The 26,700-nt window shown below is 41.8% G+C and overlaps 3 protein-coding genes across 3 annotated transcripts in view; 2 read left to right on the forward strand and 1 right to left on the reverse strand.

Moving 5' to 3' along the window:
- Window positions 1-26,700, forward strand: part of LOC132466319 (uncharacterized) — a 123,022-nt gene that overhangs the window by 29,952 nt on the left and 66,370 nt on the right. The window lies entirely within an intron of this gene.
- Window positions 1,012-19,130, reverse strand: selenot2 (selenoprotein T, 2). Its single transcript, XM_060063514.1, has 6 exons — window positions 18,688-19,130; window positions 18,139-18,249; window positions 17,772-17,898; window positions 4,095-4,182; window positions 2,727-2,875; window positions 1,012-2,081 (listed from the first exon to the last, which is right to left on the reverse strand). The coding sequence occupies exons 1-5, from the start codon at window positions 18,903-18,905 to the stop codon at window positions 2,754-2,756; spliced, it is 666 nt and encodes a 221-aa protein (XP_059919497.1). The 5' UTR covers window positions 18,906-19,130; the 3' UTR covers window positions 1,012-2,081; window positions 2,727-2,753.
- On the forward strand, window positions 19,254-26,604 carry LOC132466320 (cytochrome c oxidase assembly protein COX18, mitochondrial). The gene is made up of 7 exons (XM_060063487.1): window positions 19,254-19,409; window positions 19,621-20,031; window positions 21,064-21,164; window positions 22,101-22,267; window positions 24,459-24,574; window positions 25,228-25,335; window positions 26,291-26,604. Exons 2-7 carry the CDS (start codon window positions 19,636-19,638, stop codon window positions 26,456-26,458), a joined length of 1,056 nt encoding a protein of 351 aa, XP_059919470.1. The 5' UTR covers window positions 19,254-19,409; window positions 19,621-19,635; the 3' UTR covers window positions 26,459-26,604.

Below are 26,700 nucleotides of genomic sequence, written 5' to 3' on the forward strand. Positions count from 1 at the left end.
TGATTGGGGTTCGGTCGGTGCTCTCCGTCACCGGCTGGTGGGTGACGGCCATCCAGGACCAACCCTCGGGCTGGTCCGGGCCGAGGTTTACGGGGCGGGATGCCACAATCTGAGAACCCTTAATTGTGCTCAGGTATTCAAAAGAAACAAAGTCACCGAATGATTGTTTTCACGGATTGCACTAATAAAATTGTAATTTGGGGGTGCTGATTCAATAAGGGTCGACACATTGTTAGCTACGTCTAGCCAAGTCTCTGTTAGGAGCAAGAAATCAAGGTTATTAGAGCAAATAAGATCGTTGATTAAATTTTTTTTTTTTTATGAGAGATCTGGCATTCAATAGGGAAGTTTCACTATAGTGGTGTGAGGTTTTTGAACATTCCGAGTTTGCTTAGCTACTCGCTGAAGATTTACCAGGTTTACCCCATAGGCTGGATGTAATCGATATTTCCTATCACTTATTAGTATCGGGATCTGACAGCTGGGGGCTCTAGCGCTAGGTGGCGTAAACTGGGTGGTCGAACCCTCATAATTCATAGGCTGGGAAATATATACAGTAGTGTGAGTTGGCTGAGGATATATTGTAATCAAATTAGAAGGAATGCGATTACAAGGTTTATTAACAGAAGGCGATCCTAGCCCCACTGGGAGTATGAAAGTGTGACCATTATCAGATGGACTGGGATCAGGGGAACATCAAAGTTGTGACGCACATGCAGCCAATTCAGTTTGAGTCTGCTGGGGCATGGTAATGGAGCTAAGGTGATGGCGGATATAATATGAGGTTGGAGGAAAGTGCTCGAGCTCCAGCAAAGTTTAAATGAAATCCATCCATCCATCCATCCATACACAAATGATAAGTGTCTACAAGAATGTTAAGTGTCTTATTTACTGTAGTGGGATAACCTGTGAACTTCATTGTCCAAAGAAAATACACCTGAAGATAGAGATAAATAAATATGTTAGACCAAACCAATGTGATGGATGATGACATTGAAGAAACCAGAAGCATTGTTTTTCAAGTTCCTTCTTTATTTCTGATGAACAAAATGACAAACACATTAAATACATGTACAATGTTTAATTAGGGATGATGCGATTGGTTAAGGCTCTCGTAATCCATCACCCTCATTATAGAGCAACCAAATAAAATCTCAGAAACATTACCATCAAGATACTGCTACTCTACAAAACGATTAGCTCAAATTTGCTCAGCTCAATCAATCAGAAACCATAATTGCATAGCCCCTTTCTGGTGCTGTCACTGTTGTCTGCTTACTCTCATTCATCTCTTACGGCAGAAATGAAGACCTATGATGGAATACAGAATAGGAATAGCATTGGGAGAACAGAGCACGGTAAAGATCCCTGATAGTGTAGGATGTCCCTTTAAGACTAGTGTGTGAATAATTTTGACACAAGGGCCTCAGCAAGGAGAGTGTGGAGCTATAGTATTATTAAAAAGTAATTTTACGTCCTAACCCGGTTACCAGAAGAGGGGAAACGCCATTGCACAGCAAAATAACCAATAGTGTTTTTGACCAAGTAATTATTTAATCTTAATAGGAAACACCCATTTCCATTGTTAAAAAAAAAGAAAAAGAAAGCATTTCTGTGCAAATCCAGTGCATTAAACCCCATTTATACACAGACTAAAAACCCATCTATACAATGTAGCAGTGGAACAAAAATGGCTCAAAACAACTGTCCAAGAAAGAAAAAAAACATTGGTTGTTGCAAACAAATATGTAAATGAGAATCACTTTCCAGCACTAGCAAGAAGTACACTCGGGTGTGATTCACATTATACATGGTGTCAGTATCTCGCCAAACCTGAAATATTGAACTGCATACCGAAGCGAGGTTTGGATGTCTCACATGTGATGAATATGTGTACTATAATTGTAATTTTCCACAACAGCAGCGCTGCCATGGAGAGGATACCTGGGACAGGTGGAGCGCTGGTTTAATGGCAGGGGACATCCGGCCGGGCCACACAGAGGACTGCTTTAAGGCCCGGCCTTCATTAATGCCAGTAGACAGACATTCCGCCAGAACCAGGAACCGACTGCACAGCAGAGCTAGAGACAGAGACAGAACATTGTACTTTTAAAATTAAGGATTTTCAAAGAAAGAATCAGGACTTTCCTTTTTTTAACGCTTGCTACTCCCAATTCTGAAGCAAGGGCATAACAGAGAATAAATAGCCATTGCTTTTCATATGAAGCAGGACGAAAGAGAAAGGTACAAATTGTATAATGACATAGCAGTCTGCCATCATAGTTAGGATCAGTGTCATTAATCCACAAGCAGTTTTGAACCAGATTATCAATACATTACATATTTACATACTTTTTATTCATTTTGACCTTTATTTGAAGAGCTTCAACACATCTAGCAACGCTCTTTGACCGTCCCCGTATCTATTCATACTGCCTTTGACTAAAAGGACACTGTATTTCCACCAGGTGTGGTGTTGATTAGCCATTTCAGAATCTACCCTATCAGCCCACCTGTTTGTATAGTCAACTGGGTAAGATGATGGGTTGAACCTTCGTCAAATATCTTGGTGGACACTACCACGTAGGATTTCCCGATAGGGTAGTTTTAAATGGCTTGTTATTGCTAACCTACATCGCAGCCGGTTGTAGTAACAAAGGTGGCCCTTTGATTTATTTCATTCATCCCTCAAGGGAACCATTGGTAGCAGTTGGCTTGGTGTTCACCTTGCGGTTGAGGCTTTATTTCCAGCACTACGGGGACGAGAAGTTCATCTGATCCACCTGATTCATCTTAATGTGGTTGTCTAGGATCTGGAAGACCTCCTGGACGTTGGGCACATATCCAGACTGCAGCTTGGACCAGATGGGAACATCTGCACACATACATGGCAACCAATACATCTAGTAAAAAAAATTTTTTATGTACTACAGTGTGCATTGAGGAATAAGGGGAAGATATGGCGACGTGCAATACATTTCTTGCATAAATTCTTCTGCCGTTTAGCTCCTTCTAAGAAAGTAACAAGTTACATCACGAGTCATGAAAGACAACTAGAAAATGCATTTCTTGCAGAAAATGCGGTGAGTGCTGTAGTGCAAAGTGAGGCTGAAAATATGTTTTAATAAAGATAGTTTAAGACGTCAAGAGATGTTAAATGGCAAGTGAAGGGATCAAGTGAAGGGATTTGAAATTTGAATTCGAGTCTAAATGGAGTTAACAATGTAAACATGCACACCATTTAAGAAAATGTAAATGTTAGAAACAAATAAAGTGACCACTGAATGAAAATCGAAAGCATTCAGCGGTGCTGTATCCGAAACGTCAAATGTATTGTATTGCCCTGCACTGCTCGCTCGCGCTCACGCTCACGCGTGCGTGCGTGCGTGCGTGCGTGCGTGCGTGCGTGCGTGCGTGCGTGCGTGCGTGCGTGCGTGCGTGCGTGCGTGATAATATAGTATAATTGTATATATATCACGGCCAAAAGCTCTGCGCCTCCGGATGGCCGTATCACGGCGGGCTCTTTAGGGATTGTGCTTTGCGGGGTTTGTTTACCGGCGTTGCTGCTATGGTTACCTAAATTATTATAAGCAACTGAAAACTATGCCGGTTTGAAACTAAAACTGTGATTCTGAAAAAAGTATAAATTCTATCGAAATTCCGTTTCGATATTATGGAAGATACAAGTGTGAAGATTTTTTAAATGGTTTGAACAAAGATAAACAGTTGAAAATGTATTTAGTTACGTTACTTCTACAGTTGAAGTACCAGAGGACGGCTCTACCGTCCTCCTATTGACTCCCATGTTAAAAAAAAGATAATATTTTAAAATTTGAATGGAGTCTCTAGGTGAAAATTTGAGAAAGGAGATAGATCCCAAAGTTTAGAAAGAAAGAAAGAAAGAAAGAAAGAAAGAAAGAAAGAAAGAAAGAAAGAAAGAAAGAAAGAAAGAACGAACAAACAAACAAACAAACAAACGAACAAACGAAACTTATGAAGAACAATAGTTGAGAGCTGCATGCAGCACTCATCTAATTAGGTGTTTCATGTTGAGGTGATTTCCAGAAACTCAAGAGAAGTAAGGTTATACGTACCATTGAGCATGATCTCAAATGCCCCAGTGGAGAGGAAGTGGGTCTCCAACATGTTGCTAAGAAAGAATGCCATCAGGCACGAGAAGATCTGCAACACACAAACATCATGCCGAAACGATGAGCATAATGCCAATGGGCAATACTCACCTAGCGGTTATCTTAACTGATGTTCTCCCACCTGCTAGCGTTAAGAATCAAGTTGGAATACAGTTACAAAGGAAAAAATGCTGAGCAATTTTCCCAAGTGTTTTCCTCAAGAAGAGTCGTTTTTGCACTATTTTGAGTTTGATGAATAAAATGTGGAGTCTGAGTGGGAGCAGAATTATAGAGTGATTGAATACAGAGTGATCACTGATCAATAGGCGGAGCTTATTGTTTTGTCCGCCAAGTTTCGTTTGTCCGCCATTACTCCTCCCGAGTCCCCGACACCTGACCGCAGCTGAAGTCACAGTAGAAGTGCAATGGAAGTCAACGATTGTTACTGATTGTTAAAGTAAGTAATATTTCAATTTTGTTGTAAATATGCATATCTGTTGAATTTGGATTTTCCAACTTGTATTTTCGTAATATATTCTCCAACTCTGATTTGATATACCCGACAAGATAGCCTAATTATGTGCTGGTTATGAAGTATTGGCATTAAACTACAGTTTTGCAAGTTATGTGGCAGTTATTCGTTCTAAATTATTAGAATACCGTGCCTTAAGAACACGTTGCCATCCGTTATGAGCTATTCGTCAGGGTTTCAGACCAACAGGCATAGCAAACGTAGCAGCTAGCAAGCTAACTAAGTAACTAAAGTCCGTTAGCTAAGTTTTGTGCAACATTCATGTATGAGTTGCCCGTCGATGAGGCATGTATGGACAACTAACAAAAGAATATACCTTTGAACTAACTTAATGTTCCCTGTACAGTGGGTATTAACGTCAGCATTTTCCACACGGTTAAAAAGCTAGTCGCTTTTTAACCGTGGCGCACTCCATTGGGGCGAGCCAAGTTCAAATAATTCTAGCCTCAGTTTTACAAGTTTCTGGTTGAAACTGTCATGAAAGTTCACATTAGAACTATACTAGTCTAAATGCAATGCACAAGCGTCAATTGACTGCATGGGAAGCTTATCTAACGTTAGCCATTAAGTTTGTTCACCATTCCATGCTTGCCCATCAGCTAGGCCTGTCACGATAAAAAAAATTTCTGGGCGATTAATTGCCCCAGAAATTATTGCGATAAGCGATAATATTGCCGTTTTTCAACTAATATAATGATAAAGTACACCCTTCCGAAGATCAATAAACTTTTATTTTCAAAGAACACTGGGACTGGACGTCTGAAAGACATTTAAAATATCCAGAATAAATTAACAAAACAACCAAAAACAATCTATTATTAACAAAAAATGCTCTTGAATAAAAACGTAACACCACCAAAAACAATAAATAAAATTGAAACACTAAATAAAAAGGATGTAAACGCGATTGCGCTTCAAAAAATAATAAACACGCGCCAGGGCTCCGCCTCCCACACAGACCATGCAACAAGTGACTGACACTTGACGAGGGGGTTTATTCGTTGTGCCCTGTAATTATGAGCCGGAGTCCGATTTCAACCCGACATTTGTTACTTAGGCCTACCCTGCTAAATATATATAATATATATAAATATATATAATGCATGTGATGATGAGTCCTTAGCCCAAGTGAAGGGGTTCAAGTACCTCGGGGTCTTGGTCGCGAGTGAGGGTACTATGGAGCGTGAGATTGGCCGGAGAATCGGAGCAGCGGGGGCGGTATTGCGTTCGCTTTACCGCACCGTTGTTACGAAAAGAGAGCTGAGCCGCAAGGCAAAGCTCTCGATCTACCGGTCGATCTTCGTTCCTATCCTCACCTATGGTCATGAGGGTTGGGTGATGACCAAAGGACGAGATCGCGGGTACAAGCGGCCGAGATGAGTTTTCTCAGAAGGGTGGCTGGCGTCTCCCTTAGGGATAGGGTGAGAAGCTCAGCCATCCGTGAGGAACTCGGATTAGAGCCGCTGCTCCTTTACTTAGAAAGGAGTCAGCTGAGGTGGTTCGGGCATCTGGCAAGGATGCCCACTGGGCGCCTCCCTTGGGAGGTGTTTCAGGCACGTCCAGTGGGGAGGAGACCTCGGGGAAGACCCAGGATTAGGTGGAGAGATTATATCTCAACACTGGCCTGGGAACGCCTCGGGATCCCCCCGTCAGAGCTGGTCAATGTGGCCCGGGAAAGGGAAGTCTGGGCCCCCTGCTTGAGCTGCTCCCCCCGCGACCCGACCCCGGATAAGCGGATGACGATGAGATGAGATGATATATAATGCATGGAACGCCGGTCATTATCGGGAAAATAAGCCCCGACAGGGCTGAAAGACCGGCGACGTTCTATACATTATCCCGCTTATTACAAAGCTACTTGCCAAGACGAAAAAATAACTTCACATGGTGTGTCTTTTTACAATTTATTCGTTAGAGAAATAGTCCGCCAAAGACGTTGACGTTGCTTAACAACCGAAGACGCTGGGGTTGACAAGTTAGCGGACTACTACCCATGCAAGTGAACGGAGCGTTCCACGGCATTCAGAAGACCTGTGTAATAAAGGCCTATAATATTTCTGTTTATGGCATAGATTTCTTTTCAGATTAGGCCAATAAAGCAATGATTTAAAAAAAAAAAAGAGTGCGAATGGAAATTATTGCGGCTGGCAAAAGATTATCGCTCATTTTAATTTATCGCGCAATTAATTGATTTATTGCATATCGCGACAGGCCTACCATCAGCACATGTACTTTACTCAGAAAAGAGCAACTGACCTTGGTGTCCTGGAAATTGTTATCCCAGAGGCAATTTTGGACGGTAATTTGCATATCTTTTCACATTAATTCCCAACAGTATTCTTTGCATCAGCAAAAATAGGGTCTATTGACAGTGGCTGCATGTTGTCAAAGTAGTATTAACATATTAGACCATTGGTATGGTTTTGTACTACAGATTCTTTCAGTTCTAGCTCCCTTGCTGGTGCTGAAATATCATACGAGTCTGATGACACTGTGATATTGACACGAGCTCCAGATGACGAAAAACAAATGAAGGACCGTCGTCTTAGCCGGGTAGGTTTTCAAGGGATGCTTGATTAGCAGACATTTGGAATTACATTTGATATCCTTTTCTTAATTGCCTATATGTTCCTTTTATATTACCCATTAACCCCAACCTCCCTCTCCAGATGATTGAGGATATCTTAAAAGGAAGCACAGGAGGCGAGAAGATCATGAGTGAATATGCTCGCACAAAATATTTGACAGATGGCAGAAGACGTGACATGGTTAAGATCTTGGTGGCACAAGAAGCAATTTGTAGAATTTATGTACTATGTGTTTATTATGATCTGGATTCTAGTGTTTATTATGATCTGGATTCTAGTGTTTATTATGATCTGGATTCTAGTGTGTGTGTGTGTGTGTGTGTGTGTGTGTGTGTGTGTAACAAGCCCTCCTCGACGGATAAAAGAAGACTATGCCAAAGGGATCATCTCCCTTTTCCCATACCTGGCAGATCCCATGAGCAAACTGGGTTATGTATGTGGCCGTTATCTCAAGTGTCTTCATTCAGACGAGTGTTGCATGTTCCATGAGTGTTGCATGCATAACATTAGTCCAGCAATACATAACTTATCTGTGTCTGTGATATGTCCAAAGGAGCATTATTACAATGCAGAAGATGGAAGTGGATACCTGGCCTGGAGAATAAAAAACACTTCCGAAGGAAGCATCGGAGGGACGACCTAAGTGCTCACGGCAATCACAAACAGGTGAATTTTTTGATCTTGGTCACTGCTTGAATTAGCTTGACCCCTGTATTATTTTGGGCTCAAATGATGGAGTTGTGTTTTATTTGTTAGAATTTGACCTGTTTTCTTGATACATTTTTCCAAAATGTAAATTGTTGTAATATCCTTAAAAGTTTATGACTATGCACATACTTATGATCGTGTATGGTCATCCTGGCCTGGAGTTTTGTGAATACTTTGTGTTTCAGAAAGAAAAGCCTTACCATGTAACACTCATTATCTGTAATCATTTTAGGTGGACCAAGGGCTGACAGAGATCCTTTTGACAGGGATGCAAACAGGTGAAGGGTCAAAAAAGTGAGTACTTAATTTGGTAATTAAATTCGGTTGAAATGCAGTCCCGGTAATTTGTGTTTGTCTTCTGAATTAAAGGCCTCTCCAGATCCTCCAGATGATGGAATAGGACCGGGGACAGGCGTGTACAATTGGTGAAAGCTGACATATCCCCGACTTCCAACTCTCTACACAGATTGGCGTAGGCACCCTGTTTCTGCCGCTGAAGTACCCAACTGCGGCTCCATATTCTTGGCTTTATAACTCGCCGTCTTCTCCTTTTCATGATTAAAGCCACAGCAAAAACTGCGACCATTTCGCTCTCACTAACATAATTAGGCCTGTTTATAATTAAGTTATCGATCTCCAAGTGGTAGTTGAGCCGATGGTGAACAAAGACAGATCAAACTGAAATTCAACTAACGGAAAATGCAATGTATCCAACAACGGGTAATCAAAACTAACTGTAAGCTCCAGCTATTTACTCCAATGCAGCTGTAGTGGAGAATGACAAAACACTAACTCTAGCCTACTCTCAAGTAAAATAAAAATAAAAATAATTGCAAACCTAACTAACCTAACCTACGCAAATTATGATGTTGCGGCTCTCAGCTGTGCCAGAGCGTTCACAGTTGCTATGGAAACCACCTAGCGTCGCAGCGCTTTGCAGCCAGTGTGAACGGCCCAGTTTTAGAACGTCGCAGCCCGTCTCGTCGCAAGAAGTTGCAAGCCGTTGCAAGGTGAATCTTTAGTCTGAACTGGGCTTAATGCACAACAGTTTCGACCGCCTGTTTCATTCATCATGTAACACACAAGACCGGAAACCATAGCAACGCCGGTAAACAAACCCCGAGAAGCCCAATCCCTGTGAGCTCCCCGCGCTACGGCCATCCGGAGGCGCACAGAGCTTTTGGCCGTGATATTATATTTAAGCAATAGATCACGCCAGGCTGTGGTATGTGCTCATTATACCACTGTTAAGGGGCGTTGTCCGGCCCCGACGCGCAGCGGAGGGCCGGCGACCCCTTCACGAAAGTCATAGAATACAAATACAAATACTTCAGGTGCTGGTGAATCTTGTCTCTGTGATTGGACGGTAGTTCTGCGGAAGTGGTGTGGGCTACCGTAATGATTAATATACGGGCGCAAGCTCTATTTCTCCGCTTGATAGTTTTTGAACGATCTAGATAGCAGAAACGGTTAGTTACGGGAATGAGGAGTGCGCATGCGCACGAAAGTCCCCCCCCCCAAACAAAAACTCCTCGGATCTGCATGAACCACACAAGTGACCCATTTGGCCGTCAAAAAAGTGAGTCTCACTTAAAAAGTGAGCTGTTTGCATCCCTGTTTTTAAGAGGCTAACTGGTTGAATGATGAAAGTCAGTGTCAGGAAGCTATTGCCCTGATGAAGCACACTGCTGATGAGGCTGTGGTAAAGCAAAAGATGAGGTTAACAATGATCTACCGTCAGAAGGTTTTGCATGACCCTGACAAGTCATCTGATATTCTAGTCATTTTCCCCACGGTTCATGGACATACCAGGCATGGTATGTCAACCTTATTTTTTTTTTTACATACTAATGTGAAATCTGAAGGTGATTTTGTGTTGTAGTTAACATGTGTTGGGTAAAATAAATCCTCAATACTTCGTGATTTTGTGTAGATCGATCAAGATTTTAGACTTCTTTTTGGAGATTCAACCTCTGCAAAGCTAATGGAGAAGTGGTCTACCGACATAAAACCAAAAATCATCGCACAGAGCCGTGACCTCACACAAACTGAGGAGGTACAATATCTCATCCAGAATGCCGTTGCCACTGAAGTTGAAGAAGGTACCTATAATGGCCCAGTTATTTCAATGGAATTGATTAATTACTGAGAAATTAAGGGTACTGCAGATGTTTAATGCATTATACTGGTTATTCATCCATAATTGGTAGGTTAAAGTGAGTAGGAGGAGGTCTTCAAACTTATCAAACTGAAACTTAAAAATGCCTATTTTTTTTTGTTGTCTGTGCCGCCAGGTTGGGACAGTGACATGTCTTCCCTTCTCCTGCTGGTTCACCTTTTGCCGCCCTCCAGTCAAGGCTGCAAGCGACCGGGAAAGATTGCAGCCAGACAAGCATGTGACTATCTTGTGAAATTCATCAAGGTGAACCATTAAACCAGATTAAACACGTCCTTAGAAGTAAAGATACTGCTTGTTGTTCTCATCATGCCGGAGTCCCATATGTATTTGAATCAAGGTTATAATGTGATAAACCTGTCCATATCCAGGCTGCTGACGACGTTAGGTTACGTTGCTGTTAGACGATTGAGGTTTCTCTCTCTGTCTCAGACTGGTACCAGCATTCAGGGACACCTGGACGTCATTGCACGAAGTCTCCAACCATATCTGCTAGCAGTTGGGCCAAAGAAAAGTAGGATCCAGTCTTACTGCATAGTCATTGACCAACACGCTTTGCCCTGTAAAGCCTCAAATTCCCTGGCTGCTGTTGATGAGCTTTTTAAAGCTCACTAAGTTTTTGGCACTACATACTGTCAGGAGTTGACAAACCTGTACACTTTCCTGCAAACAACTGTTTGACATAGATGCTGAAACCACAAAAATAAATCCAAGAGTGGCTGAGCTGAGGGCCAGAATGCTCAAGTGAGCAAGATGATATGCTTTATGTGTAAAAGGTGGCGTGCCAATGCACTTATTACACTTTAAATTACTTCATGGTCTTTGCTGGAAAGGGTCTCAAGTTAAAATTTGCTCATAGAGGTTGTTCTCACGTTTATCAAAGTTTTTCTGGATTACGAAAGCATCTAATCAAGTGTTGTGCAAATTACAATTTATGTTTTGATGATAGTGAATGTTCCACAACCAACAATTCCATTTCATTAGGGGATACAGATGTTTTGCCCTCTCAGAGTTTGCCATGTGACACTGTTCTGCAAGAAAGAAACATAGTAAACAGTTGTGCAACAATTTTGGGTTGCCATGGCGGCGGCGCACATAGTTGCAGCGTCCCGGAGCCCCCCAAACTGGCATGTTTTTTGTAATTTTTGGTAGCACTTAATATTATTTCACACAGCTTTTCACACTGCTTTCAAACCCAACAATGAAGTACAGCCGGAATTAACATTTGGAGCTCAACGGCGCTCCGTTTCGCCAACTCCCAGCGGACTTCACCAGACGCTGTGCGCGGCTGCAGATCCGACTGGAACTGGCTTCACAAAAACACATCGAGAACTGCTGCAGCTTAATCTTTGCGGAAACCTGGCTGGAGAACAAGACCCCGGACTCGGCTATTGAGCTAGATGGCCGCACTGCCTATCGAGCATACAGAACAGCTGACATGGCTTTGTTGCCATGGCGGCGGCGCACATAGTTGCAACGGCCCAGAGCTCCCAAAATCTGCGGACTTCACCATCCCAGCCGAGATCACCAGATCACCATCCAGCACTCCTGAGGCTGAGAAGCGGAGGAGGAGACGCTGTGCGCGGCTGCAGAAGAGGGAAAAACGCAGAGGACTGCAGCCCCCCCCCCCCCCCCCCCTCTCACTCATCACAACTATGGACTGGATTTGCTGCATTCTCATTCATGTTATAATTGTTATTTATTTCTTTATTTATTTTTAAATATATACTATGCCAGTGGTGATGCTCTAAACTTAATTTCACTGATTAACTGTTGAACAAGGACAATAAAGAAATCTAATCTAATCTAACAATGCTCACAGAACTTAAAGTTGCTGGGGTTGCAGAGGCAACTATTAACTATGTTGTTAGTGCTGTACAAGAAGTGCTCAGAGACATCAGTGTTTCCCCCACGTTCACACAGCAGCGGTGCGCCGCCGCTGCTGAATTTTCTCTCCTTTTAGAAAATGTACAGCGCGTAACGTCAATTGCGCAGCACGCGGCACATCGTCACGTAACCAACATCAAAGAAGAAAAATACACAGCGAGTGTGGCAGTTGTTTGCAGTAGGCTACCCTACACGGTTGCAAAGTTACATTGATTCTAGCAGTAGCGAGTGAAGCGGAAGATCGAAGAAAGAAGGAAAGAGAGACAGAGAGAGAGAGAAAGTAAGTTGCTAAAATGTGTCGCTACATGACCACCAGTGTTAAAAACCCTCTGAGCCCAATCATTTTATTGTATCTATAAACCGCAACCTCCGTGCCGTTTTTCCTCTAGTATTGTGTGTGTGTGTGTGTGTGTGTGTGTGTGTGTGTGTGTGTGTGTGTGTGTGTGTGTGTGTGTGTGTGTGTGTGTGTGTGTGTGTGTGTGTGTGTGTGTGTGTGTGTGTGTGTGTGTGTGTGTGTGTGTGTGTAGGCCTATGCGTGTGTGTGTGTGTTGTCGCTCTTTTTGGGATCACTCATAGCCTTTACAGGAGCTTATATCCAGTCAGGAATTTATAGCCTAGGTATTTTCGGGAACTTTGAAAAATGAATCCATACTGTTAGATCCGATGTTGTTCTTTATTGCCATATAAAATCTGTTTACATCGCGTATTTTAGTTAGGGATTTATGCTAATCGCCTGTAAGCATGTGGTCATTAGCATAAATGCAGGGAAAAAACCTAAGGACTTCTTAAAAGATCATGAATAGTTTCTATTATGTATAACTTATATTTATTTTATAATTTTCTCATCAGTTTTTGACTCCCAAGACTAAGAAGTGTTTTACGCAATAACAAGCTTATCATCGCTCTCTTGTCCTCTTCCCCTGACTCTCACTGTCTCACAAAGGAGCTGAGCTCACCTGAGGTCTATTTGTAGTGCTAAGGCTCACACTGATTGGTATTCAATTTAGGGCCCGACCGATATTGATTTGAGTGCCGATGCCGATGCCGATTATTTTCAGAGAAAAATTACGATTACGATTTAATCGGCCGATTAAAAAAAAAACAAAAAAACAACAACAACATAGAAAACGTAGTTTTTGATACCTTAAATATACTTTAAACACTTTTGACGAATATGTGAATTGAATGCAGAACCTTTGAGTGTTTTAGAATACATTTACAGTCAAAAATGAGTGTAATGTAAAATGTAAAATAAATAACTAACTCCCAATGTGCTGCGCTCGTGAGCAGTGACTAACACGTGCGTGCTGAGCAGTATGGTCTCACCGTTAGAGTCTACAGTATAACAAATTAACATGGCCTGGGACCTAAAGAAAAACAGGCACAACATGCTCAAACAACGCGTCTTGTGTACATTGGTGAGGTGAGCGCGCAGCTGCCTGAGCGAGCGTGCTTTCATGTTGTACGGTAAAATTCAATCTCCTCTTTTTTACTCCAGCTAAAGTTGTTAGTTAGCAAGGCGAGTAGGAGCGCAATCTGCAGGATACCAATGGCAATAACATTTATAAAAAAATAAATAAAAAAAAAATCGGTTGTAATCGGCGTCTTTTTGGCCGATGCCGATTATTTTCAAAAAGGCTATAATCGGCCGATTAAATCGGCAGGCCGATAAATCGGTCGGGCCCTAATTCAATTAGCTTCATTTTTTATTTTTCATGTGTGTGAGTCTGTGTTCTTTTCAAATTTTAGTTAGGTTTATAATTTAAAAAGATGTGTTTTGCCCATTCCTACCCATTTTTGAACAAAGTGTCTTATGTAAAAAACAGTTATGCTTTGGGCATAGCAACCATGTTTAGTGTTTGGGAAGCATTAGGCAAAAATCTGTAAATAAATTGTGCAAATTATATTTGCGTTGTGGCATTTTTTGTTTAAATATTACTATACAAAAATATAAGACACAAAAGGCAAAGTTACAACACCAATAATCCCATCTACAGTAATACACAGGACTGTTTGAATAGGATTTAAGTGCATATTCTCCTCTCAAAGTGCACCAGATTCATGCATTCCAATGTAAAGGGTACAAAAAATTTTCGGCCGGGGGGGCATGCCCCCGGTCCCCCTTAGAGGGATCGAGGACCACACCACCACTGCTGAAAAGATCCTGCGGGAAACACTGGACATACATAGTCACACTCAAGAAGCTCTAAAAAAAGTCTTGCTTTAGAGGAGCCCATCAAAAGTGTGGTTGAGTCTCAAATTAATGAGTGTTTTGAGAAGGTGATTAATCCTTTTGTTGCATTTAACAGTGAGAGCAGGAGAATGGTCTATTTTTCTGAGAAATGGAGGAAGATAGATCCAGTTGAACTTGTTCTTGGAACAAGATTTGCTACACGAATTAACAGAACTAGAACTTTTCTACAAACCACTGTCAAAGACAAATTTATATACATACCAATTCTTGAAACGCTGAAGTCCATTTACAATCACCCAAATATCAAAGATATGTTGATTAGAGATCCTAAACAGAGTCAACATTTACTATATGACATACAGGATGGAGAATTCTTTAAGGATCATGCGCTCTTCTCAAAACAAGAGCATGCTATACAGAACCAGCTTTTTTTTTTACGAATTTGAGTGTTGTAACCCCCTTGGATCAAAAAGAGGAATCCATAAGTTAAGAGCCATCTATTTTACCCTCAGAAATGTTTCACCTAAATACAATTCAAGTTTGCTAAATAACCATTTGGCTGCTTTGTTTCATGCACAAGATATCAAAACATATGGGTTTGAGAAAATACTAGCGCCACTCGTCCAAGATGTCTCTGCTCTTGAAACTAATGGAATTCAGATTCCTCTATTTGATCATACCGTTTATGGAACCATTATACAAGTTACTAGAGACAACCTTGGTATTCATTCTTTATTTGGTTTTGTGGAATCCTTTAGTGCTAGATACCGTTGCCGCTTTTGCCTATTAGAGAAGGAAGACTATCAGACTGAATTCACTGAAGAAAGTTCAAAGATGTCATTACGAAGTAAAGAGCTTCATGTTGAACACTGCCAGATAATGCAGAGCAATCCCACTTTACCTTATGTGATGAGTAAAAAAATCTTGCACTTTGAATTCATTGCAATATTTTCACAGAACATCAAACTTCTCAGTTGATATAATGCACAATATTTTGGAGGGTGTTGCACAGTACGAAATGAAATTACTCATTCAGCACCTGATTAGAAATTACACTACATCAGCAGAAGTGCATGGGAGAATTCAGAGTTTCAACTATGGCTTCATGGAACAAAACAAACCACCTGGTGTAAAATTAGTGGAGGGTTCGAATGACATGGGCTTAAATGCCATTCAGAGCTGGTGTTTACTACGTCATCTACCCATTATGTTTGGAGATCTTGTGCATCCTAATGATCAGCACTGGTATTTGTTCATTTTATTGCTGCAGATGGTCAGCATAGTGTTTTCTTCAGTTGTCTCCTCAGGTATCACCATCTACCAGAAAATTGTAATCAAAGATGAGCAGGTTCTTTTTATTACAACTGCTTTAGAAACCATATGCTTAAATGAACATGTCCATGCGTACAAGCTTTGCGTACATCAGAGGCACCCTTTGTCTTGGACATAAAAGGTATTTTTTACCACAGAATATTTGATATACTGATGTCTTATGGCGGTGATACAGATTTTATTTATTGTGCCTTACTGTTTCATGTAATTTCTCCCTCTTCTTCTATTTCTTCTCTTCACTACTCTAACAGACCTCTGGAGAATAAGTCCCGCCTCCGAGGCTCCCGGTTCCCTCGGTCAAATGTCTATGGCTGTGTCCCAATTCAGGGGACGCATCCTTCGAAGGATACACCAGATGTATCCTTTTCGGCCCAACGTATCCCAAGATTCATTGCGCGTTGGATTTTTTTCAGTCAGAGAGAGACGAAGCGGCAGTTGCAGCAAATTACATTATTCAATGACAAAACTATGTAAAAACATTTTGTATTAAAATAAAGTTGGGACTATTTTAAATTTGTAACTTTATTGTCAAAGTTCAATTTCATTAACACGAGCCATATAACGTTAAACTAATTAACGTTATATTTTAAATAATTATTATATAACCGAATCAGAATCAGAAAACTTAATTGATGACATTGTTTTGTTCTAGGTGCTCCGTACAAATAGAAATTACAAGCATAGAAGATAAGATTTAAAAAAATAGAAAATTATGAATAAAATACAATAGAATAAAAGTAAGAATAAAGTAAGAAGTGGACATCTAAGTGAAAGTGGACATCTCTGAATGGGTTATATAAAACGGCTCCATATTTCTCCTCCGCCGTCCGGTTTGAACCGCAGCTGTCAGGGTTGCTAGGTGACAGGAGTGGCGCGTCATCACGCAAGGTAAAGGGTGTTAACGGCTTGTTACGCAAACTTGAAATGCTCCGTAGGGCAGACGTCTCATTTAAAAACGTTCGTTCGGCCTTCGGTCCGGCCTTCACGGTCTACGAAGACCTTCATAGACCGCGTCCTTCGAAGGATGTGTCCCCTGAATTGGGACACAGCCTATGTCTACTCTGTAGGTGGCAAAGAAGTAAAAGAATGTTTTGACGTTTTGAAGTGCACTTTTTCCATCTAGTTTCCTTCTTCAGCGTTTACTTCTTCGCCACCTAGAGTTTGTTATGTACGATTATTAAAAAACACCATGTTATTTCCCATAGATATTTGACCTAGGGAACCGGGAGCCTCGGAGGCGGGAACTTATTCTTCAGAGGTCTATTCATCTCTTCTCTCAGTCTTCTCGTCTCTGTCTTACTCTATTTTATTTTTTTATTTACCCTCTTGTATTTGTATTGTTTTCATTGTATTATTTATTGTTTCTGTATTATTTATTGTTTTTGTAAGCACAAGTGAATTCACTGCAATAATGAAAAGTGCCTGAGAAATAAAGTGCGACATGGCTATACATCTTGTTTTGTAAATTATTTCAGTTAATTGTTAGTTGTAAAACAGAAGAAATGCATAATTATAAAAAACAACTCTGAAAAGAGTTGATAAATTACTCTTATATGAGGATAAACAACTCTGAAAGCTGAGGAAAATGGGTTACAGGCATTTTAGAGTTTCTCACAATAGAGTTGATGTAGCTCTGAACGGAGTAGAATAGTGTTAGAGTTCATTTTAAAACCCACTGAAAAGAGTCAATTACCACCACAAAGTCAAATATTACCTCTGGGAAAACAGCTCCACCAAAAGAGTCAATTTTACTCTTTTTAGAGAGGGACCAAATTTTATCTGCGGCAGAGTAAAATTTTCTTTAATTTGAGTAAATTTTACTCAGGCAAATTTACTGTGTATCTATTACGCTGGATGATATACTTAAAGTTCCTTTGTGCATGATTGAGGCCCTTCTCAGTAAGCGATCAATCAGAAATAAAAAAATCTATAACTATTCGGTCCACTTGAACTGGCTGTGCAACTGTGGGACATGAACCAGCATTGTTAGGCTAGCAGCTGAATGGGAGGACGCATTGTTTCTTTAACTATAGTTGCTGATCATAGATGGAACACTGTATTTTCGAATCGTTGTTGGACGGATGGATTTATAAGAATACATTTATTATCTCTTAGCACCCCCCCCCCCCCCACACACACCATTTTCTCATAGGATCTACATAAATTACATAGATTACCTATTTTGTATTCAAAATGGCTATCCATTCCTGACCCTATAACTCACCTTGTTCTCCTGACTCCAGACCCAGGCCCGCGGGGTGGCCAGGCCCAGGATGGGGAAGGGGTTCTGGCCACTTACTACCAGAGTGATGGCCAGCAGCTTGAAGTAGGAGAAGAAGTTACCTAGATACCTGATGTGGTGAACCAGGGGATATGGTTGATAGATGATAACGATGAGAATTGGGTGGATTAGAAAGGCAATAATCATGCAGCACCTCTAATCCCAACATGCATTATTTTCTAACCGAGCCCATCCCTTTGTATGAAGATTTTTATTAATACTATGAAAAAAAAAAAAAAAAAAAAAAAAAGGATTAAAATGACTGGAAACTACGGTGTGTTTTGTTTAGAGAGTTGTGACCATCCCTTACCTGTTGGTGGGTGTTGGAGGGTAGTTCTCTCCCTCGATACGGATGTCCGGGTACAACTGGCTGATGGCCCGAGAGTACTCCTGGTACACCTTGCTGTACCCTCAGGAAATACTGAAAACACCAAAGATAATAGACAATATACAGAATAAGAAGATGCCAATTCACTTTATTTATGATGTATTCTATATGACGTATTGTATGAATGTACTTTACTGATACAATGAAAAGTCAGTGGATATATATATATATTCGTCTGTGTGTGTGTGTGTGTGTGTTAGTGTGTGTGTTAGAGTGTGTGTGTGTGTGTGTGTGTGTGTGTGTGTGTGTGTGTGTGTGTGTGTGTGTGTGTGTGTGTGTTGGGGGGGGGGGGGGTTATCGTTGTTGAGGTTATCGTTGTAAATGGCTAATTTTGATTAGCAACACAGCTAGATGGTTCAAGCTAATCCGCTGGTAAGTTTGTAGCCACCTAGCTCTCCTAGCCATGCATACATCATATGCATTTGTGGCTTAGTGAAATTAATAGATAATGTTATGTATTGATCAACTCACCAGTATTGAAATTTCAACACAGGCCCAGTGTACAGTGAGGGCTTCCCAGGCTTCACGGTGCCGGCGTCCGGCAGGCTGTCAGAGGCCATGCCGAGGCTTTCGGAGGCCTGCGGACCCTGCTGCTGGGTCTGGCTTCTCCCGACGTAGATGTCTCGTAAAGTGATGGCCAAAAAGAACAGTACAGCCGTCAATATACCCTTCTGCGTATACTCGGCCATCTCAAAATGGCCCGCGGGACTAAAAGCCCCAATAAAAACGTGCCCTTATTGGAGAGTAGCAGTAATCCTTAACTGCTTTTGGAACGCTCCCGACCGAATGGCTATGCCGAGCCGAGGAATCTGTGCAGACGAAATTTGTCGCGGAGACTAAAGCAGCGACATCTAGTGGTTCACACAAACACTACACCAAAGAAAAACGTGTGTAACATAAGGAGTAAGTTTAAGTCCAAATAAATTATAATGGACATAAATACATGAAAAATTTAAATTATTATTATTATTATTGTTATTTATGTATAATCTAAATGTTTATGTTATGTCCCGGGTTCAGTATTTGTGTATGGACGTCATATGTGCGCGACATCCCCCTCGGTGAGGCCCGGTGTGCGCGAGCATTGCAACCAATGCATGTATGTTGAATAACTTATAAGCGGCTCTAAAATGTGCAAACACTGTCTAGAAAAAAAATAACAACTATAATCAGACCGTCTACCTCGTCACAAAGTGAGTATACAAAACAGATGCATGCACACAGTGGATAACAAAGCTCTTTGGTAACATAAGCTTCAGCTACCTGTCAAAATTCAGCAGTTATGTTGCAAGGACGTCTGCACGGGCGACTTAGAGTACCTTGATAAGGTGTGATAAATCTTATGGGGACAACTTCTGTCTGATTCCGACCATCATCTGGCGTTATCTCCTTTTTTGTTTTCAGATATCCCATGTAAAAATGCTGGGTGTTCGTGTCGCTGCAGGGATAAGAATTATCTGCCCAAAGTCACTCGTCAGAAACGCAAGCGGCCCTACTCTACTCACCTGCTACCATACACCACAACAAAACAGGAGCGGACCTTACATCCCCCCACCTGGACGTATCTCGTTCTCCTCATTGACTGTACATGTTAGACATGCTTCGAGCATCACTGGTAGCGACGATGCTGGTTCTCCTGGATGGTACGCGAGTATCGCGGACTCGAACCTTGTTCATCTGACGGAACAGCTGTTGATCAGTAGCCAGGGGGGTACTGCACTTCCCTGGTGGGCCAGTATCATGTGCACCACGCTGGCTCTTCGGACTGTCATTACACTCCCGCTAGGAGCCTATCAGATGATCGTCATTGGAAAGGTTCGTCCTCGCCGTGTCCCGAGCATGTTTCAGAACATGTTACTGAATATAGTTCATCTCATTAGCTCTTATTTAGGGACATGAAGCTCCAACTCAAGTCGAATTTGCAATGGAAACTAAATGCTATGTGTATTTTGTCAACATTGTCTTCCGTAGCTTTGGTATTGATTTTAGACTCCTTCACTTGTTTTTTGTGATCACGGTCAGCAGGGTGGATTGGGACTCTCCTTATGGGAGCATTTTCTATTATCACCAACAGGGGGAGGAATTGGTCCACTTTTCTGCTCTTTGCCAAATATTGAAATGTTGGTAACTTTACGAGGAATGGTTTTAATAACTATACTTAATAGTTCTAAGTTAGAGCAGTTTCAATAATGAGTATTAGAACAAACTGTGAATGGCACAGGAAATCTTTGAACATGTTACCCTAATGACGAGAGAACAATGAGTATCGATATTTCAACAAATGTTGAAAATCCTCTCCCTCCCTAAAGATTTCAAACCCGTGGCCTAACAACAAGCCATGATCATGCATAAGACCATACAAAAAAATCCTTGCTTCTCTGGCACACTCTGTGAAACAATGTCAGGCATCTAGTCTGTTGACAAACCTCCCATAGGATTACTCCCTCGCAAGTCCTGTTTGATTTCCCATCCCATTCCCATCCAACTGGATGTACTTACTGTCTCCGGCTGCCAACTAGTGTGTTAGTGCAACCCATGCTTCTCCTATGGTCCCCTCGCTATTCCAAGGCCTCTGTCCTCATATCAGTACACAAAAAACACACCAAACAACATCGTTTATGATGCTGTCTCTTGGTTTCGGACAAAATTTAAACACACAATAATAGAAACATACATTACTTATGAGTATAAGATAGAAATCAATGAAAAATCATACATAACAGTATGGTAGACCCACGAAGGGCCATGAGATGTGAGACCCAAATCTTTTTATTTATTTGTATTTTTGTGAAGTTGCCTCACTTAGTCCCAGTGGTCCCGGTAATTCTGACCCCTGTTTCTAGCCAGGTTGAGGCGCTACAGTCCGAGATAGCGGTGCTTGCCAAGAGACTTCGCTACGAGGTGTCCGTCCGAGCCCAGGAGTGTGGCTGGAAGGAGCGTCACTGCCGGTGAGCCCTACGGCCGACCATGACCCCGACCAGGACCAGCGGTTCTCAGCTGAGCTGATGTTGTCATCTGTGGGATCATCTTTCCTTTAGGCATGGCCTATGTGTAGGAAAAACAAATATGATTCGTACTGATCTCCAGTCAGTAACAGTAACAAATCACATTTCTTTTAAAATAATAATCCCAATAATCATCCCAAATTTTTTTAACCACAGACTCTGTGATATGCAGTCGCATTGTATTACATCGAAATGTCGGTTTGAATTACATTAATCATTCAACCCTAGATGGGATTCAGAATATGTTTTCCCTAACAGTCCCAGATGTAGTTGGGGAAGTGAGACTTACAACATATATAACACAAAATACGCTAAGGCAACCAAAATTGAAGGGAAATATGCATTTGTCAAATTTACATGAATCATAGCCAAATGTACATGAATCATAGCCATAATGTTAGAGAAAAGCATTAAAGTAAAGGGTGGTCCATGGGCAAATATAACCCTACCAAAATGAAATTGTAATGAATGCTGAATGAATGGAGTGAACTGGTATATTAACTTTTAATAATTGATTGTTCTTCAGAGATTGCTCTGTGAAATAAACCTTTAGAGTACCCCCTAGTTACTATTGGGTAAAGAGTGGGGTTAAATTAAGCCTGGCTACAAATACACAAAGCCCAACACTTCATTTTTCAGATTCTGACCTCTGAAAGATGGTTTCCCCTCTGGAGAAAAACCTCTCCATGGGCCAAGGTCATGTTTTCCATAAAGAAGTCACTGCTCATTTGCCAGAGGCTTGCATTCTTTCTTCGTTTATCTGTGGCCTAATCAGAATTTCCCACAGGAGCTCATTTTAGTTTGAGGTCAACCTCGAAAGGCTGACTATTTGATCTTTTATTTTGCAATGGCCTTTAACCTGTTGTTGTGTTCTGCCAGCTATCAGTTCAAGAAGAACCTGCATCGCATCGTGTCTGAGCTGTACATCAGGGACAACTGCCACCCCTTCAAGGCTAGCCTGCTGGTGTGGGTGCAGTTGCCCATGTGGGTCAGTCTCTCCCTGGCCCTTCGCAACCTCAGCATGGCCTCTTCCCCAGCTGGATCTGGTGAGTAGGGGTGGGGTTGTACAGGGATTGTGCTGGAGAGGTTATTTTAACCTCTTAAACTTGAGGTTCCCCAGATTTGGGAAGACCGTGATCACTCTCACATGAAAAGGCATACAACACTGCCCTTATTATGTAGAAATAGTCATATTAAATTAAACATGAGGAACTCCGCTACAAGCACATGTAAGTCATCTTTACACACACCAAACACAACTCAAACACCAAGCATATTAATTAGACAAATTAGACAATTAAAAATAGGCTGGAGCTTAAGAGGTAAAAAGTTTTACCACCGGGTATGCTTCTGATAGTCCACTAAAAGCCATTTCAAAACCGATCCAGTGGACCCACCAGTTATTGGCACAGTATGTTAGGGATGTGGTCAGAGAGTAGCTGGAGATCTATTCTACATACTTCTGGGTTGACTCTCCCACTTAACTATGCAACAGTTTATTTTTGTGAAAAGGTGATGTGAAAACATGAAACACAAAGTGTTTCAAGTGTGTCAATCAATCCAAGCAATACAAGATAGACAAGCTTAGACAGATGTTTGTTGACATCATTCTAAACCACAGTAGATCGATTCAACCTTTTAGATGGCAGGCAACACATTTGTAATGTAGTATTAACTCACACTTTCACACTTACTCACACACTACACATTACAGTCAATTAAACAGTGTGACTAATACCTGTCATTGGTAAGATGCAATTTTAACAACCAAATATTTTAAGAACTCAGTATTTAAAAAATGTGTGTACCGTATTTTCCACACTATAAGGCGCACTTAAAAGCCTTTAATTTTCTCAAAAAACGACAGTGCGCCTTATAATCCGGAGCGCCTTATATATGGCGAACACGCAAACACTCCACACGGAGCCGAAACGGGCGAAAGCGATCCGATTTAGATTTATGCGGTTCAGGGATATCTCCGTAAAGTCATTTGGAAACCGCATCGAGCTGTAAAAACGCTATATAATAACGTAAATATTCAAGGCGCTGGTTCTCCACAGAAAAAAGTGGAGCGCATCAAGCCTGCACGCTGTATACAAACATTCAGTCACGAGGAGATTCAACCTTTTAAATTGAGCAGAAATACTTTTTTAATTTACAGTTAGTAATTACATTCATCAAGGGGCTTTATTTAATGCTACAAAAATAATACAAATAAAATAATAAATAAAAAATTCAACGCAACTCAGACGTCCCCCAGCTGGTGGGGGGCTAATGCCATAATCGTTTGTATTTCAGGCGTCCACACGAATCCTAACACGAAACCGCATAGGTCCAGATAGATTTGAAACCACCTCCGAGGGTGGTTTCAGAAATGTGCAGTTTCGGGCACCGGTTTCGCCGGCTCCGTCTGGACGGTCGGCCGAAACGCACAAGACTTATGTGCTTTCACCAAAAAATCGGCTTCGTGGGGACGGGGCCTTAGAAGGCGAACACATTCACCAAGTCGGGGAGACAGCGGCGGGCAACTTACGCCACTATTTGACAATGGATCGTGGATGCCTGTGCTGATATATCAGTCTCAACTGTGGTCCGAGCTTTCACTAAGGCAGGAATAATCACTGAACTGCCAGGCAACAGTAGCGACACTGACTCGTATAATGACGAGAGGGAGCCGGGCATGTTGGATGCCGTACTCGCCCAACTGTTCAATTCGGACACTGAAGAAGAAGAATTCGAGGGATTCGTGGACGGGGAATGAACTGAAGAAGTGAGCTTTACGTGTTATACGTAACTGAACAATGTTGAGTTATGCACTAACGTTTGAATTAGCAGTATCAGACTGTCTTTTTTTTACATGTTTACAACTGAACAAGGCTGGGAGTTATTGTTAATATGCACATTAACGTTTGAACATCGTTACCATGGGAGTGAACGGAGTTGTCAGAACGCTTAATAAAGTTTAACTTTATCTGACTGTTTTGTTGACATTCCCTTTAGCACAGCTCGGTCTAGTCGATATATAACGCAACCCCAGTCAAACGTCTGACTGCAGTATCTTCTATTCTATGCGCCTTACAATCCGGTGCGCCCTATATATGATAAAAGTTCTAAAATAGGCCATTCATTGAGGGTGTGCCTTATAATCCGGTGCGCCTTATAGTGCGGAAAATACGGTACTGTTGGTTTATAAATGTAATTATCAATGCTTATTTAATGTTTCTCTGTGTATTCCAGCGCTGCAGACTGAGCTGTCAACAGGCGGCACTCTGTGGTTCTCTGACCTGACCCTTCCAGATCACACTTGGGTCCTCCCTATCTCCCTTGGACTCATTAACTTGCTCATTATAGAGGTCAGTATTTACTATTTTATATGCTATATGTATTTTTTGTTGTTGTGTACATTTTGGGTATTTTAGATCTAGATTACAAGAGGGTGAGTGAGACAGGTTGAAGACGGTTGCCCAAGTCAGGTCACGTGGCACAAAATATAGCCCACCAGAAGTTGTGTTTGAACTTGCGCTTACTCATGGATGACCATGTTTTGTTTCTACCGTACATGTCCATCTTTTATTACTGTATGCAGACCAGACTTTTTGATTCCTACCGTTTGGGCCTGGATGTTCCTCCGCTACACCTAGCCTTCCTAAAAAGGTTTCTCTGTTACCTGTGACCTGACCATTCACTCACTCATCACTCTGGCATATGAATCCCCCTCAGGGATTCTGGTTCACCGGTCTGTCTCTCGGCCTGATTGACTGACTGTCTCTCTCCTTTTGTGTCAATCTTCCTGTTTGTTTCTCTCTCACCCCTGTATGTCTGTCTTTCTTTCCATCTGTCTCTCTCCTGGTATCTGTCTGCCTGTCTGTCTATTTCTCTCTGATCTGTCTGGCTGTCTTCTGGTCTGTCTCTCTCTCCTGACTCTCTCTCTCGTCTGTCCGTCTGTCTCTCTCCTGCCTGTCTGTTTCCCTGTCCGTCTGTCTCTGTCTCCCAATGTGTGTCTCAGATCTTTGCAGTGCAGAGACTGCAGGTGTCTTCCCTACAGCGGTACATGACCCACTTCCTGCGAGGTGTGTCCGTTCTGATGGTCCCCATCGCGGCCACCGTCCCTTCGGTGAGCCGCTTACACCCCTTGTATCTGTGTGTTTATCTCTACAAAATCATAAAAAAGATACACACAGGATGTGCATGATTGAACATGTGTATACTTATTTTCCGGGAACAAAACCTGTATTAATAACTGCAGTTTCATTCAGGGTGATGTTCAGTTTGTGTACTTGTACGCACACACACACATCGATACACACACACCGACACGCACATACACTCTCGGACAGCTTGATTGTTCTCATCGTGCCTCTGCATGCCCCTTATCTATCATCAATTGGTGCACTTGTTTCTGCGTGAAGAAAAACATGGAGAAAGTACATAGTGTTTTTCTGACGAGAAACCTTACATTTAGTCATAATATTGTGATATGACACTAAACCAAAATACAATGGTACCACAAATGTGTGTGTGTGTGTGTGTGTGTGTGTGTGTGTGTGTGTGTGTGTGTGTGTGTGTGTGTGTGTGTGTGTGTGTGTGTGTGTGTGTGTGTGTGTGTGTGTGTGTGTGTGTGTGTGTGTGTGTGTGTGTGCGCACAAACACATACATGCTGGTGTTTTGGTGAATTACAAAATGCATGAAAACGTATTCACCTTAATGCAGTGTGCACACGTGCCAAAACATGTCTACTTACTTTCTATACTCCTGCATTCTTGCTGAGCGATTTGGACATGCTTGCTCACTGCGGGTAGATATGTGTATGTGATTGATGCCAACAGTGAGTGAGTCTGCACACGCACACCTGATGTTTTGTCCGCCTTTTGAAATGTGTCTTATCAGCATCTTTGAGGAGCATCATGTTATGTCTCTCTTTCACTCACTGTCTCTCCGTCTGTGTCTTGCTTTGATGTTTCTGTTTCAGAATAGGAACGCTTTCCTTACTAGGACCTCATACAGGCTTTGGTTATCGTCTCTCTAACGCGCTCTCCTCCTCGTTTTGTTACCATCCTATCACTCTCTAGTCCCTGGCTCTTTACTGGCTGAGCTCCAGCCTGGTGGGTCTGGGACACAACCTGCTGCTGCGCTCCCCACGCTTCCGCATGGCCTGCCACATCCCCCCGCTAAGGTCCGACTCCCAAACCCCTTACCGGGACCTGGCCTCCGCCCTCAGGAAAAAGTACCTCCCATGACGTGTGTGTGTGTGTTTGTGTGTGTGTGTGTGTGTTTTATGTGACATAATGTGTTAAGTTTAGCCAAACTTGTTTCTGAATGGCACATGTTTGGCCACACTTCGGAACAATCAAATCAAATAAACCTTTTGTGCTCTGATGTAAAATACGTCACCCATGATTTTGTGTTTATTGTATGCATAATATGCCTTTTGTAACTGGGAATTTGCAAAAGTAACTAAAAAAGTTGTTGATGGGTTAGT

Source organism: Gadus macrocephalus, chromosome 10 (genome assembly GCF_031168955.1).
Source record: "Gadus macrocephalus chromosome 10, ASM3116895v1".
NCBI classification, from domain to species: Eukaryota; Metazoa; Chordata; class Actinopteri; order Gadiformes; family Gadidae; genus Gadus; species Gadus macrocephalus.